We start from the raw sequence: 14,771 nt of genomic DNA, 5'->3' as shown, positions 1-14,771 counted from the left end.
ATCAGAAAGGTTAGGGAAACCATTGTCAAGGAAAGTAACCTTAAACCTATTTCTAAGTATTATGAGGTATTGGATGATGTCGGAAAGAGAACCATAGAAGAGGCAATCATTTAATATCTGAATAAATATAATAGAGCTTTAATTGAGATAATGTCGGAGATTGCTCGAAGTTTATATGACATTCTAGACATGAGTAAAGAAACATCTAGAATAGAAGAGGAAAGGATAAGGGAATATGTGTTGGTTCAACTCTGTCTTGAAATAGCCAAGGAAGAAGTTGACAGAATTCTTGATGAGAACAAAGAAATTTAGAAGCAAGAAGAGAGTAAATAAAAATATGATTGGTAAAAGCGATGAAGTTAGAAAAGAATCTGAACAAAGTTTGAGGGAAATTCTATTGGAGAATCAATATGAGGTGATAAAAGGTAGGTGTTTCTTCTTTGTGTACATTGTTCAAGTATGAGGAGAAGGATCTACTTATTTGTTGTCATTACAAGATTCATTGGGATGATTTTGATTATGATGATCTCGCCATTGTTCTTGCTTGCACTGTTACTGGATTATTGATTTCTGATAGATGTACACATGGTCTTCCTATTGGATGGGGATATGATTATTGATAGAGATGTATTTTCTTGGGGTTCTTGTGTCTTCTTGCCACCTTGTATCATCAGATGCATGGGATTATTTACTTGCAACATAAATTAGTTGGATGTGGCATTAATTTACTCCAAACATGGGCTTGGGAGCACATAGCTATCTTTTGTCCTACATTACATATTGATTTAGAGCCAGATCAACCATATTGCTTTGGGTACACTATTGGTGTGAGACATAGGGCATCAAGTAACATCTTGTATTGGCATCATCAGATTAATACCTTATAATATTTCTCATGGAGACGTTATCTTACTTTCCTTGGTTGGACTGATGATGCTCAACATCCTCCTTTTTGTCAAAAACAAATATATCTTACTAGTCGAGACATGGGTGGTCATAGGGTTATTGACATGCATCTTCCTACCCATGTAATCAAATAGTTTGGGGAGGTATAGGTTATTCTGGATGTGATGGCTTATTTTGCTCACACTACTCGAGAGATTGGTGATTGGGGTACTTGCATGCAGCCTCATGTTGGTATTGCTGAGTTTGATTCTCTTGCTCCTATTTTGTGGAGATGGTGTGTTAGGGTAGCGAATCTAGGGTCCACAACATAATATAGTGTATGGTGGATACAACACATGCCTATACCTTTGACAGATCTGATAGTTCCTATTGGTGCTCAACATATTAGAGATGACAGGGGTCCCAGTGGGAGAGGGAGAGGTGGGGGAGGTAAAGATGGAGGAGGTAGAGATGAAGGAGGTAGAGGTGGAGGTGGTATAGATCTGATAGCAATGGTTGTAGAGCAGGTGGATAGTGGAGAGGAGGATGTGGATATTAGTGGAGAGATGACATCTATGACAAGTTCTGATGAGGATGATGTGTCACGATCAAGATCATCGAGCAGTGATGGGGATGAGGGTGGGGAAGATGGACATGATGTGGAGATGCCCCAAGCTATAGAGTCTAGAGGTGTGGAGAGAGGAGATGAGGAGGGATTAAGAGATCGAGTTAGGCATTTCAAGGACTTGGTTGCTACTTTGCGGCATCGGTGGATGGAGGATAGAGATCACTACAGGAACGCGATGGAGGAGTTGACTGCAAGGAGGGATCGTCTATAGAGGGAAAGGGATAAGGAAGTTAGGAGAGATTAGATCACCATGGATGCATATGATCAGTTATTTGGGCTAGTGACAAAGGCACGTAGCCAAGTAGATATATATTTTGTTGCTGCACAGGATGCTATTTATTATCGGCATGCTTATGAGAGAGTTGTTCTTGAGGGTCAGAGGGAGCCTAATTTTAGTTCTTTCATGGGGAGAAGATCGAGTTGAACTACCTCTCGACAAACTAGCAATGGAGGAGTGATGGGTCCACCTAGGGCACCGTCAGGATATACTAGAGTTAGGCAAGATGCACCTATTGATAGAGGCAACATAGGTTGAGAGATTTGATATTGATGTTGATGTTGTAGATATGATGTATTTTGACACATTTCTATATGATATATGATATGAGCTATTTGATGATGAACTTCTTGGTATAATATTTTGTTATTGTATTTTATGCTATTGTGATGATGAATGCAATGTGAATGTGGTATCATGCAGTGATGTGATGTACCTATATTTTATGATGTATAATGGTTGATGAAATTCTTATTATAATGCAATGGACTAACATTATGAAATGATATATATATGAAAATGTAATTTGATGATGTTTATTTTTGTGTGTCAAAATAGGTGTTGAAAATTGTCAATTTGGAAGAATTTTTAGTTATTAGACGTAGAATAGATATGAAATGATCAATCAATTGTATCAACCTTTGTTTATTTGAGATTTATATATGATAGAGATGATTTGATAAAATCATTATGAGAAAGTCTTCACTGCTTTATTCATAGTGCAATACATTATCATCATTGAGCCTTATTATGTAACAATGGAGCTTATTACACCAGGGTATGAGGAACCAAGTTGTATAGATATGTCATTGCAAAGAAACAAACATGTAGCAAACAAGGAATGAACCATCCATTATATGAATTACACTAGGGGTCAAGGTATTTGTGGCATTCACAGGCTGAATGCTCCTATCACAGATACCCACTAGAGAAATTGCCCCACAACTTCATTGGTTCAAACCACAAACAACAAAAAAAGAAAAGGATCATGAGTATCATGGCTCCTGTAGTAATTTTTTTGGACATCTTTGAGTAGATAAAAGCAATGATCTTCACCAATTTGATAAAAAGAGTCAACCAAAAAGAGACAAAACTCAACAGTTAGATTGATTGTGCCTTTTCTTTGATTATGTTTGATGTGATTTTCATAATGTTTAGTTTCAGAAGTTTTGGACCCTGTTTAAGACTGACCTGTATGGTATCAAGTGTACCAATTCTGTTTAACACAAGATCTTGATCACGTTGTTAGTTTGATAGTGATTCGATAGATTAGGAAGATCTCTCACTACTTGAGTAGAACTTATCTTGATAATGTCACCAAAATTAACATGACACATCCTTCTATGCCACAACCAACTCTCATCATTCTAAGAAATCAAACAATTTTTACCAGTAGCCTTTAAGTGAAAGATATTACCATTAGTCATTGTACCTGATGTAATCTCAATTTTGAAACTATCCAAGATTCTACACTTATCATTCTTGAATTGAAGATCCTATCCCTTGTTAACCATCTATCCAACACTCAAAATATTATTCTTTAGACCTTTTACATATAAGACATCATCAATATTGTTCTTACCATAAAGAGAAATGGAACCTTTGCCATTGATTATACCAACTTTATCATCACCAAACCTTACAATGCCACCTTCATATTTTTTCAAACTCACAAACTTATCCTTATCACCTATCATATGGTGAGAGCATCTTCCGTCAATCACCCATTCATCTCTCTCTTCAACATGTGCAGCCAAGGCACTTTTCACATGCATGCAGCTAGCAGAGTTAGTAGGATTTGGATCATTTTCCTTGATAGCAATAAACACCCATTCATTATTACTTGAACCTCCTTTATTAAATTCGTCATCTGTTACACCTTCATCAACAACATAATAATATCTCTTTTGAAATATAGGTTTGTTAGGTCTTGGCTTAGGAACTCTTTCTCGATAGAGGCAAAATGACTTATCTTATTGCAAGAAAAACATTTAAGAGGTAATTTTCCTTCATACTTACTGCCTCCTTTGGGTAATCTCTTAGCAATAAGGGCTTGAAGCTCATCAATCTCTCACTCTTCTTCTTTAATTTCCTTCATATCCTTCTCATATCTATATATCCTCTTGAAGAACTTTCTCCCAGATCATATCCTTGCTTACCCTTTTCAAAAACACTGGCCTTGAATGTAGATTTTGTCTTAGGAAGAGAGTCACCAAAGTCACTCAATTTACAGGCCGAAAGCTTACCAATCAACATGTCCCTAGTCACATTAGTCATAGTCTGAATCTCCTCAATAGCAACAAATTCATATTTGTATGATGTAGGTAAGGATCTAAGGAATGAAGTCTCTGATTCTTCCAATGTTCCACTAGCACATCTGATATTACACATGAGTCCATTCACTTTCTACATGAAGGAAATGATATTCTCATCTTCACTCATCTTCAACATCTCATATTTACCATTAAGGTTTTGTAACTTGGCAATCTTCACATAAGTATCACCATCATACAAAGTTTCCAACTTTTTCTAGATCTTATGAGCAATCTTTAGTTTCATAACATTTTTCATCTAATAATCGGTCAGAGCACTCAACAATGCCTCTTTAGCCCTAATATTATATCCAGCTTCATTTATCTCATCTGGAGTTGAAAAACCATTTTGAGGAATGGTATACTTGTCTTTGGTAACTGTCAAGTAAGATTCACAAATGCATCTCAAGTGATACTCCATGTGATTCTTCCAAAGAAAGTAGTTAGTTCCATCAAATTTCAGACTATCCTTTTTGTAGGTTGCGATACCGGGTCACATCAAGTGGGCAAGCTTCTTCGAAGGAACCTGCTCTGATACCAATTGATGAAATAGGGAAGATAACTAAGAATGGGGGTCAATTAGTTGTCACCAAAAAATTACACAAATTGAACTTGTTCTTAGATTTGATAATTAGACATTAAAGCATAAATTAGGAACACATCATAAACACACATAACACCAATATTTTTGATGTGAAAACCATGGTAGGGGAAAAAACATGGTGGAAGTGAACCCACAAAAGATATACTCTTTTAGAAGTATTATAATAGGAATGTACTTGCATTCAAGCACATTGCCTTGAGCTCAAACCAGGGAAAGCTCACTACCTTACAAACAACCATAGATTACTTGCAAAAGTCATGAACTAAGAAATAAAATCTTTAACATTTGGTTATAGTTCCGGTTAAGCACATAACAACCTTCATTTTCTTCTTCACGCTTCTTCTCTTCTTCCAAAAGATCTATACATTATTTTCTCACATACTCACACTCATCCACTCTTCATGCCCGACACAAGATTATTACATTTATTTATACATAACATTGGCCTTAGAAAGATCAACAAGTTCAACTGTACACTCACCACCTAACTACAAAAAATATAATTTGTGCACTCAATTAAATATTGCACGTGGACCAAGAAATATCGATCAAAACATCTAGCATGGACCCAAAACATCACCACAAATATAAAACACCTCCAAGAATTATGCCTCGAATATCTACAACACTCTACAAGCATATGGTCTGCCAAGAACATGAAGAACACCAACATATTGAAGAAAATTATCAAATACAAGCTCAAAAATCAATGTGGACCATCAACACAAAAGGCACATGGTCCAGAAACATCCACAAGAATCATGAATTACCATAACAACATCCACACCAACACAAATTACTATAATCATCAGCATCTTCATACCGAACCATAGGAAAACTAACTGTAATGATTGTCAACCTTGAAAAATCATTTGCAGACCTCCAAACCACAAACCATTGAATTGAGGATACACACCAATGTACCAAACATACATCCAAATCCACAGAACAAGATATTACAATGCAGAGAAATGTTGTTCAAAATACTGCAACACTGAAACCACTGAACAACAGAAAAATTGACATAACCTAGATATAACTGGCATCCCTCTAAAACCCTTTTGATCCAAAAACTCTTATATTCACCATGCTAACAATGATGAACAAACTAATTCACTTAACTTCACTGCATCACTATCACAAATAGAGAAATATGTTGTGTGAAGATGCAAATTAAGTAATTTGCTTTGGGAGAATTTTTTGGATTGTCTAGTTGTTGACTTTTATTTTTTATGTACACATTCAAGTTGGAACTAAATTTGGAAGATGTGTTAGGGTATGTGACCCATTCGAATCCACTTAGAAGGATATGTGGTGTTGTCTTTAGGTCCCCTCTTTCTTCTAGAGTGGAGTGCATTGAATATTATTTGCCTGGATTGCTTAGGTTATGTAATTGTATATACTTTATATTTGGCTAATGTAGTTGAGAGTTTTAATGAATATCTTTGTATATAAGGATGAGTAAATGTATGTGTTGAGGTACAAAAGTTTGGATGTGTTTAAAATGATGTGATGTGCATGCAAATGATATACAAAAAGAGTTCATGGAACAGGTGTGCAAAATTTAGTTGAGAAGAAATTTAATAGTGCTTTGTAATAAAGTTTGATGTTAGATGTGTTTGTCATAATATTGAACACTTGAGACAAAGATTCAAGGTTAATTCTTTTTCATGTTCAGAAGATCCTATTTACTTTCAATACAACTATTCCTGCTCGAAGATAATGTGTCTCACTTCGTAGCTTTTGATATCTTACCCCGAAGTAGTGATCTTAGTTTGTAGAAGTCTTATGTATCTTCCACTAAATTCATGCACCTTATCTAGCAAGCTCGGGGTAGTGAGCTCCCTAGGCTATGGTCAAATCAAATTGTAATAAGTCATCTATATTGTGAGTGTGATTCTCACTCTTTTTTTTTCCTTCTTTGGTTTTCCACATAAATCTGGTGTTCATAAGTTGATTTTATTTTGTGCTTTGATAATTTCATTAAAATAATATGTAAGAGTGGGTTGAAGTTTAATAGTTCAACAATAAAGTTGTGTTAGAGATCCAGACTAATTCATCCCCCATTTTAGTTATGTTGTGTGTTCAACAATTTGATCCTTCTAATCCTACATACTAGATAAGTAGATCTTACAAAAAAAACTTCTTTAAAAATTAGGCCCAAATGTAGGCATCCTTCTTAGAAGAAGAATATGAGAAAATTTATGCAATTTATTTCTCAAGTAACAAATATAATATGAGATGGTGTTGAATTCTATCATTTCTTTCCACAATATTTTCCCCAATTTGATCCTAGAAATTTTTCCATTAGGTTCTACTTTCTCCCCAGTTTATATAACCATGAATGGACTTACCATTAATTCTAGTGAGGAAATCTTTGAGGTTGTTGAAGTTTTCATTAAGTAACAAAGGGGGGCCTTCAAACTAGGAGTCATTCTAGAAATCAATTCATTTTCTATACCCTATCCCTCATTTGTTTCATTTTCTAAAGATATTTTTTATCTTAAGGATGTTGTTCCACATAACTAATCCATTAGAGAGATCCAGATTTGGGAGTAGGTAACTCAAATTAAATTTTTCCATATTTTAGCTTGATATTATTCCCACGATCTTTATTGTCCTCGAGAAGGTTCAACCCTATATGAGAAAGCATGGCTCTATTGAAGAATTGAAGTTTCCTTATTTCCAAACCTCCAAGCCTTTTGGGGAGGCACATGCCTTTCGCGTTAACTAGATCTATTTGAGAGTGTTCTTTAGTGCCTTTCCAAATAAATTTTCTCTTGATTTGTTCAATCTTGTCACAAATAAAAGTTAAAATCTTAAAAAGGGTGAGATAACAATAAAGGGTATTATGGAGGAAGGACTTGATAAGCAACACCTTGTCCACATTGCTTGGAAGTTTTCCTTTCCACCCAACAAGTTTCTTATGAAATCTTTCAAGAATGATTGTCATCAATGTGAAAAGATGGAGGAAAAATTGAATCACATGAAACTTGACAACTGCCATTACAATAAATGAAATTTGAAAATGAGATATTTTATAACATGCAAAACAAACTAATAAATAATGAATGACAATTAACTAATTTTAAATATTTAAATCAAATTTTAATACATTTAAAATAATTAAAATTTTAAGCATTGATTTTAACACTTTAACCATAATTAAACTTACCTTCAAAGACAATATGTAAATGAACTTAAATAATTACCCAAAAAGATTATGTTGTCAATGTGAAAGAATGGAAGAAAAAACAAATCACATCAACTTTGACAACTACCATTACAATAAATAAAATTTTGAAAATAAGATATTTAACAATATTATGAAACAAACTAATAAAATAATAAATGAGAATTAAATACTTTTAAATTATTAAATCAAAGTTTAATACATTTAAAAAATAAAAAATTTAAGCATTGATTTTTACATTTTAACTAATTTAACTTACCTTCAAAGACAATATATACACGAACTTAAATAATCACCCAAAAAGATTCTTTCCTTGAACCAAATGCTTTACTTTTGAGGTGGGACCCTTACAAAACGGGAAAGTATGAAGAGGACATAATGAGATGTTTTGATTTTATCCTTGCTAAAGTAGTTTGCGCTGTCACAATAATGGCCGACCACATAGAAAGTGCAATAGTTTTAGAATGACAAACAATGGACTGTGACGTGTTCAACAACAGGGAAAAGAAAACGATGTCGATGAGAAAGAAGGGACATAGTTTCCAAGTTAAACCTAATCTTCTTAGAGCTGCCTACAATTGAAGTAAAAGAAAATTTTGATTTGATCACCTACAAAATATCTTTACAGAACTCTACCAAAGCAGAATTTTTTTAAAATATTACAATGAGAAAGAATATTACTGAACCCTATCAAAGCAGAAATTTCTAACCAAGTCAAAACTAATTTCTTTAGAGCTGCTTACAACTGAAGTAAAAGAAAATCTTGATTTGATCACCTACAAAATATCTGATTTGATTGAGAGATCAATTTTAATTTCTTTTCTGATGAAGTATAGTGAACATACTTTTCAATTCCCAACAATCATTCAAATGAAAAACAAAAGCCCTTCTAAAAACAGTTGTTATAGCTTTTCAATTGCCAACAATCACCTAATCTTATAAGAAAAAGAGTTGTTATTTCCCAAAATCTTTAATTGCAAACAATTACTACTATAGATTAATTAGAATATACCTTTCATGAGCTCTTAATGGCAACTCTTGGATAAGGAGAAAGTATGACCGTTGGATTTAGGGCGATTTGAGGGGGGGCATTTTGCTACGGTGACAAGGTATCCTAATTATATTCCCCCATTGAATTGATTGATAGAAGTGTGGACATAAAGATTTGACCACGTTTCCCCAGTGGATAGTTTACGATACTTTGGATTCTTTGAACCGGCGAACAGATTTGGAAAGATGTGCTTGATTCATGGTTCAACTATGGATTGTTTGAATAGGCGAACAGATCTGGAAAAGGATGCTTGAGACTCATGACATTTACAAATTGATTTTATATTTCTTCAACACATTTTCGGAGAGACAGTAAAGATGAGTAGGCAAATTGTTCGAGGGTTTATTTTATTTAAGTAGCGTTTCTATATTTTTCAAATTCCAACTGCAATTACGATAACTGAAGTTACAGGTTGAAAGTAATTATAAATAGCTGTTCCCATACTCCTTTGAGAAGTACATTAAATTTTGATTCAATCCATACATTGTGAGCTTTTACTTGCTTTTCAATGGCTCCTCCACCTACAGTTGCAATTCCCCAGGTTTCTGAACAAGAAGCCCAGATCGAGAAGCTAAAACTGTATGACATAATGCTGGGCTCAGCCAAGCCCATGGCTGTGAGAGCTGCTGTTTTGCTGAATATTCCGGACATAATTGCTGAGGCTTCAGGCTGTCTTAGCGTAGAAGAAATTGGTGCTCATATTTCAGCGTCCACCGGCAAAGAAGAAAGCCCCCCGCACATAGAATATCTGTTTCGTCTTCTGAGATTTCTAGCCTCCCAGGAAGTCTTTAGTGAGATCCCACACCAGGAGGACTTCAGGCAAACTAGATATGGCCTCACAGGCCTCTCTAAATTACTTGTTAAGGAAACAAGAAAAGGAGGTGTGTCGGTGCAAAACTATGTTCCATGGTTGTTGGCATTCAACAATGATAGTTCCCTCAAGGGATGGCTGCATCTGCATGAGTCTGTGTTAGAAGGGAGCAGCGCCTTCAGTAAGGCTTTTGGTATGAGTTATTGGGAGTACGTTGCAAACAATCCTGAAGCGAACAAGACATTGAACGAGGCCATGTCCTGTGACACTCGTGCTGTCATGTCTAGTGTTGTCAAGATTTATGAGGACGGATTTAAGAAGATAAATTCTTTGGTTGATGTTGGGGGAGGTCTCGGCTCTGCCTTGTCCATTATTGTCGACAATCACAAACACATTAGAGGAATTAATTTCGACTTGCCTTATGTCATTGCTTCTGCACTTCCTATCGCTGGTAAGCTTGATCTTGGTCCATTAATTTTGTAAGAGTTGATGTGTTATTTTAAGGAACATCCTAACTCTATACGCTTAACTAGTCTTAGGTCCTTTTAGTTTCGTTTAAAAGAAAAAGATTGGGTTCACAATAATGCCATCAATTTACTGAATAGAACATATAATTATGAATAATAATTGTTTAGTAATACAATATTCTGTGCATGAAAATGATAGTAAGCTAATATGGGTTGGTTCTTCATATTGTAGGAGTACAACATGTGAGTGGCAATATGTTTGAACACATTCCATCAGCTGATGCAATTTTTATCAAGGTATATAATCTTAGATTATATTTGTGTCAAATTTATAAATTTTAAAGAGTAACTTAAATTAAATTGAAAATGTTGTTGCAGTGGGTTTTGCATGATTGGAGCGATGATGATTGTGTAAGAGTGTTGAGAAGGTGCTATGAGGCTATACCAGAAAATGGAAAAGTTATAATCGTTGATGCTCTTATTGTTGAAGGAAAAAGAGATGAAGATAACAAAGAAAATCTTCAAAGGGGAGTGGGCTTGGCATTTGATATGGAAATGATGCTATTGAGTACTGGTGGAAAGGAGCGAACAGAGATGGAATTTAAACAAATTCTTATCAAAGCGGGTTTTAAAAGCTACACCATCTTCAAATTACCATCTATTCAAAACATTATTGAGGCTTCCAAGTTCTAAACCAATAGAGTGTTTGTTCTATAGCCACATTAATAGTGATGAATTAGATGCTCCATGCATACATTCAAAGTACTTTGTTATAAATAAATTACCATCATCACTTAAAGGAATGATAAATGCATCATTCTTTTAGGGGAGAGTCAATTACTTGTTCTTAGAGATCTTTGGATTGGTTTAGTTTCAAACCACCTTGAGTTAGTTGATCTTTTGTTGTTCTTTTTCTTCCTTAATAGTGATGTGAGTGTTGTGGGTTGCTTCTACCCCATGGGTTATTGTTTTTTATGGTGGCCATCAAAGTAATACTTTTTATCAGTTTTCTATAAGGTTCGGGGTCCTTTCAAAACCTACCTTTTATCTTCTATAAAAAATGGTTTTTAATTGTACGCATATATAGTCCCATGTGTTATTATAATCATGCTCAATTTTTTAAATTTTTTTTATGGAAAAGTCATCATAATAATTTTTATCGGACAAAGAGCAATAGCACAATAGTGTGTTTTACTTTGTTTCACAATAGTGTGATTTGTTTTGTTGCTTAAATGAAGTATTCTACTTACCATTTTAAACTAAATTTTTATTGTCTTCACTCATAACAACTGAATTGATAAATTTTGAAGATGATATGGACTAACAAATTTGAAGGTATATATATATATATATATATATATATATATAGAGAGAGAGAGAGAGAGAGAGAGAGAGAGAGAGAGAGAGAGAGAGAGAGAGAGAGAGAGAGAGAGAGAGAGAGAGAGAGAGAGAGAGAGAGAGAGAGAGAGAGAGAGAGTCCACTTTGATTGATTGAGACGAAAGAAAAAGAAAATCTATAAATTGAAAATCTTAGCCATTCTATACAATATATATATATATATATATATATATATATATATATATATATATGTACCAGAATTGCAAGAGGGCAACACTCATTATCTTAAAACAAAAAGTAGTTGTAAATCTACAACTAAGACCAAATCAAGAGTCCTGTAACTGCGGAAAATTTGTACATCTATTGAACCTGAATGGGAGATAAAAAATTCCCATAATGTCCTCTAAGCTTACCATAAGTTTCCAAGAACTTTCAGTCAAGCCCTTCCATGCACAACATCAATGTCTGAGATGACATAGACATCCTCTTAGCAACCACAACATCAATGATCCTTCCAATGAGTTTGAAATTTGGCAAAAACCTCCATTTCATCAATCTCCTCCATAATTGGTTGTTTCACCTTGTTAGGAACATAGTTTGCCAAAACATCGTTGAATGAACAACACCCCATAATCTCAATGACATTAGTGGAAGAAGTCTAATACAATATAATTATGGATGTAGACATCACTCCATAATGCCTTCCCAATCACATGTGCAAATGCAAATTCTAAAAGATAGCCCTTATGTTACAAGGTGATTCCTACCAATGGTGTCCTTAAGCATTAAAATTTTATTTCTTGTTTTTTATTAAAAAAACAAAATTATGTGGTTTTCATTTTGTGTCTTCTTTAATATCCATTATAACTCAATATAATATGAAAACTTATTAAACATGTTATAAATTCATTCTCTTTCTGGCATCATTTTCTATTGCTACAAGACTCTTGTCACACAACAATAGATTTATAATGTTTTTGATTAAGGAAAATCAGGTTTTAAGGGACCCGAAACCTGCTTACATTACGAAAGATGAACAAGAAAGAAACAAGAGGAGATAAGACCAAGACAAAATAGCTGCAAAAAACCAGCACAAAAACTAGCAGCTAGGACAAAAGGATAGCAAAGAGCCAGTGAGAAACTGGCGTCGAAAACCCAACATTACAAGTCAAATGAAAACTTTTATAGACTCCTCAACATTCTGAAACAAAAGCATCATGGCCTTAGCGGCTTCTCTCAGATCATTGTTCTCCTATTTTAGCTGAATGTCTTTCATTTTTGTCTCCATATCAGTGGTCGTCTGCCTGGTCCTTCGCCTGGAGATTTGATGATTGGAGTTGGAGGTCGGTATATCTTCAATGATTACCAAATCCTTATCCTGATTTTTCCTCTCGAAGTGATCCACCAAGGCATTCATATTTTGTGAAGAAACTCTCAAGACCTCAAGACTGTGGCTCATGAAGCTTTTCAAAGCCTTCTCAATTTGAGCAACACGAGTGATGATGTTATCGTTATCCACCTCAATCTTTTCTTTTATAATTCTAATAACATCCTCCAGATGTTTCAAATCCCCTTTTATCAGGTCTTTTTTCTAGCCAATCCTACATCTCAATTTCCTCCTTAGCTTCACTGTTTTCCACCGCCTCACTCTTTTTCCTCGAATTTGTTTCTTTAATCAAATTGTGTATCTTATTTTCCAGGTCCCTCTGTTTGCTCTGAATGCTTGTTATGTTGTCATTAAGCCACTTCTAGAGATTGAAAGACTCCAGTGTGCAATTTTGGGTAGTATTCAAAATAGTATTCGCTGAATCCCTACCCTGCTCAGTGCTCATGGATTTAGGGTTGTCTTCCTCCATTGAGTTTGGGATGACATTCCTGCATTCCGAACCCAATAGATTTATAATGTTGCTTAGTATGTGAAGTGACATTCTTTAACTTCATTATATATTTGAATTTTATTCTCTTTTGTCTTGAGTCTAGATATCGCCAGCCTGTAGGTTAAATGCGGCATGAAACTAAACTTATGACAGATGATAAGGATGATGTATCCCATTAATTATTATATAAGCACAAAATTTTATTTTATTTCATTAATATTGTATCTTTGTTATTTATTACTATTATTGTTGGCTACTTTGAAAGTACTCTACCCCGCTCCCAATTTTCCTATCCTTTCTCATTGCACATGGAAATATTGACGAAGTGTTTGATTATTGGATTGATTGCTCATGTGGGAGGGTTTTCAAGACAACAAGCCAGATCTGCAGTGAGAGAGACAGTGAGAGTGATATTACTCAAGTGCTGCCTCCGCCATTAGTTGCCTTCTTTTACAAGTATGGCCACTTTTCTTGCCAGTTTTGCCTCAAGGTTCTAGGGGACTATCCCCAATCCTATATGTTATAATGTCCAAACATACTATGATTCTTTGGGCATGCTTCAATTCATAGTTAAGGTAAAACTAATATTTTTATAGACCTAAGCATTATTGATTTGACCAAGGATTCACATAGAGGCTAAATTCATAGTGAAGACAAAACTAAATAACTTATATGCACCCTCTTACAGAGGATGGAGAGGGCATAGTCAATGACAGGATATCATAGATATATTCAGTTAAATTATTGAACTATCATAATGAGAAATATTATTGCCAATATCCGACATTGATCATCATTGTTCGTTTTGCAACCCTCATCACTGTTACATTTTTAAAATCATGACAGAATAAAAATATGGATGTGGTTGTGAGTCAAAAAGCATGATATAGGGGAGAGGATCGAGTAGTTGAACATGTTTCAATTATTGTGATAGTAGTTATTGATTTAATACCAATACTTGTTGATTTGATACCCAGACTTGTTGATTTAATGTCCAATTTTTTGGACAACATTGCACCAATAGTAGTGATTTTAAAGTTGTTATTGCTTTGATGACTACCCATAATTGAACTTAGAAGGACGTGTTAGGATATGCGGCTCATGAAAATCAACCTAGAAGGATGTGTCGTGCCAGTTTTGGGTCCCCTCCTTCTCCTAGAGTGGACTGCAATGGATATTATTGGTCTAGATGACCTAGGTTATGTAATTCTACATACTTTACTTTCGGCCATCCTAGTTGAGAGTTCTAATGAATACCCTTGTATATAAGGATGATCTTAAATGTATGTTTTAAGTTACTAAAGTATGGATGTGTTTGAAAAGATGT

The 14,771-nt window shown here is 34.6% G+C and overlaps 1 protein-coding gene across 1 annotated transcript; it reads left to right on the top strand.

Moving 5' to 3' along the window:
* Positions 1-9,092: 9,092 nt before the first annotated feature.
* LOC131067943 ((R,S)-reticuline 7-O-methyltransferase) lies at positions 9,093-11,308 on the top strand. The gene is made up of 3 exons (XM_058003098.2): positions 9,093-10,212; positions 10,461-10,525; positions 10,607-11,308. The coding sequence occupies exons 1-3, from the start codon at positions 9,459-9,461 to the stop codon at positions 10,919-10,921; spliced, it is 1,134 nt and encodes a 377-aa protein (XP_057859081.1). The 5' UTR covers positions 9,093-9,458; the 3' UTR covers positions 10,922-11,308.
* The last annotated feature ends 3,463 nt before the right edge of the window (positions 11,309-14,771 follow it).

This window comes from Cryptomeria japonica, chromosome 6 (assembly GCF_030272615.1).
Source record: "Cryptomeria japonica chromosome 6, Sugi_1.0, whole genome shotgun sequence".
Classification (NCBI taxonomy): domain Eukaryota; kingdom Viridiplantae; phylum Streptophyta; class Pinopsida; order Cupressales; family Cupressaceae; genus Cryptomeria; species Cryptomeria japonica.
The sequence above is the reverse complement of the archived record's forward strand: the minus strand, read 5'-3'. Positions and strand labels throughout refer to the sequence as shown.

What these genes read in the sequence shown, in the direction of transcription:
- LOC131067943 (XM_058003098.2), top strand. Translation starts at nt 9,459, where the DNA reads ATGGCTCCTCCACCTACAGTTGCAATTCCCCAGGTTTCTGAACAAGAA. An exon ending in TTCTGCACTTCCTATCGCTG is followed by an intron (nt 10,213 to 10,460) that starts GTAAGCTTGATC and finishes TTCATATTGTAG; the next exon opens with GAGTACAACATGTGAGTGGC. An exon ending in CTGATGCAATTTTTATCAAG is followed by an intron (nt 10,526 to 10,606) that starts GTATATAATCTT and finishes ATGTTGTTGCAG; the next exon opens with TGGGTTTTGCATGATTGGAG.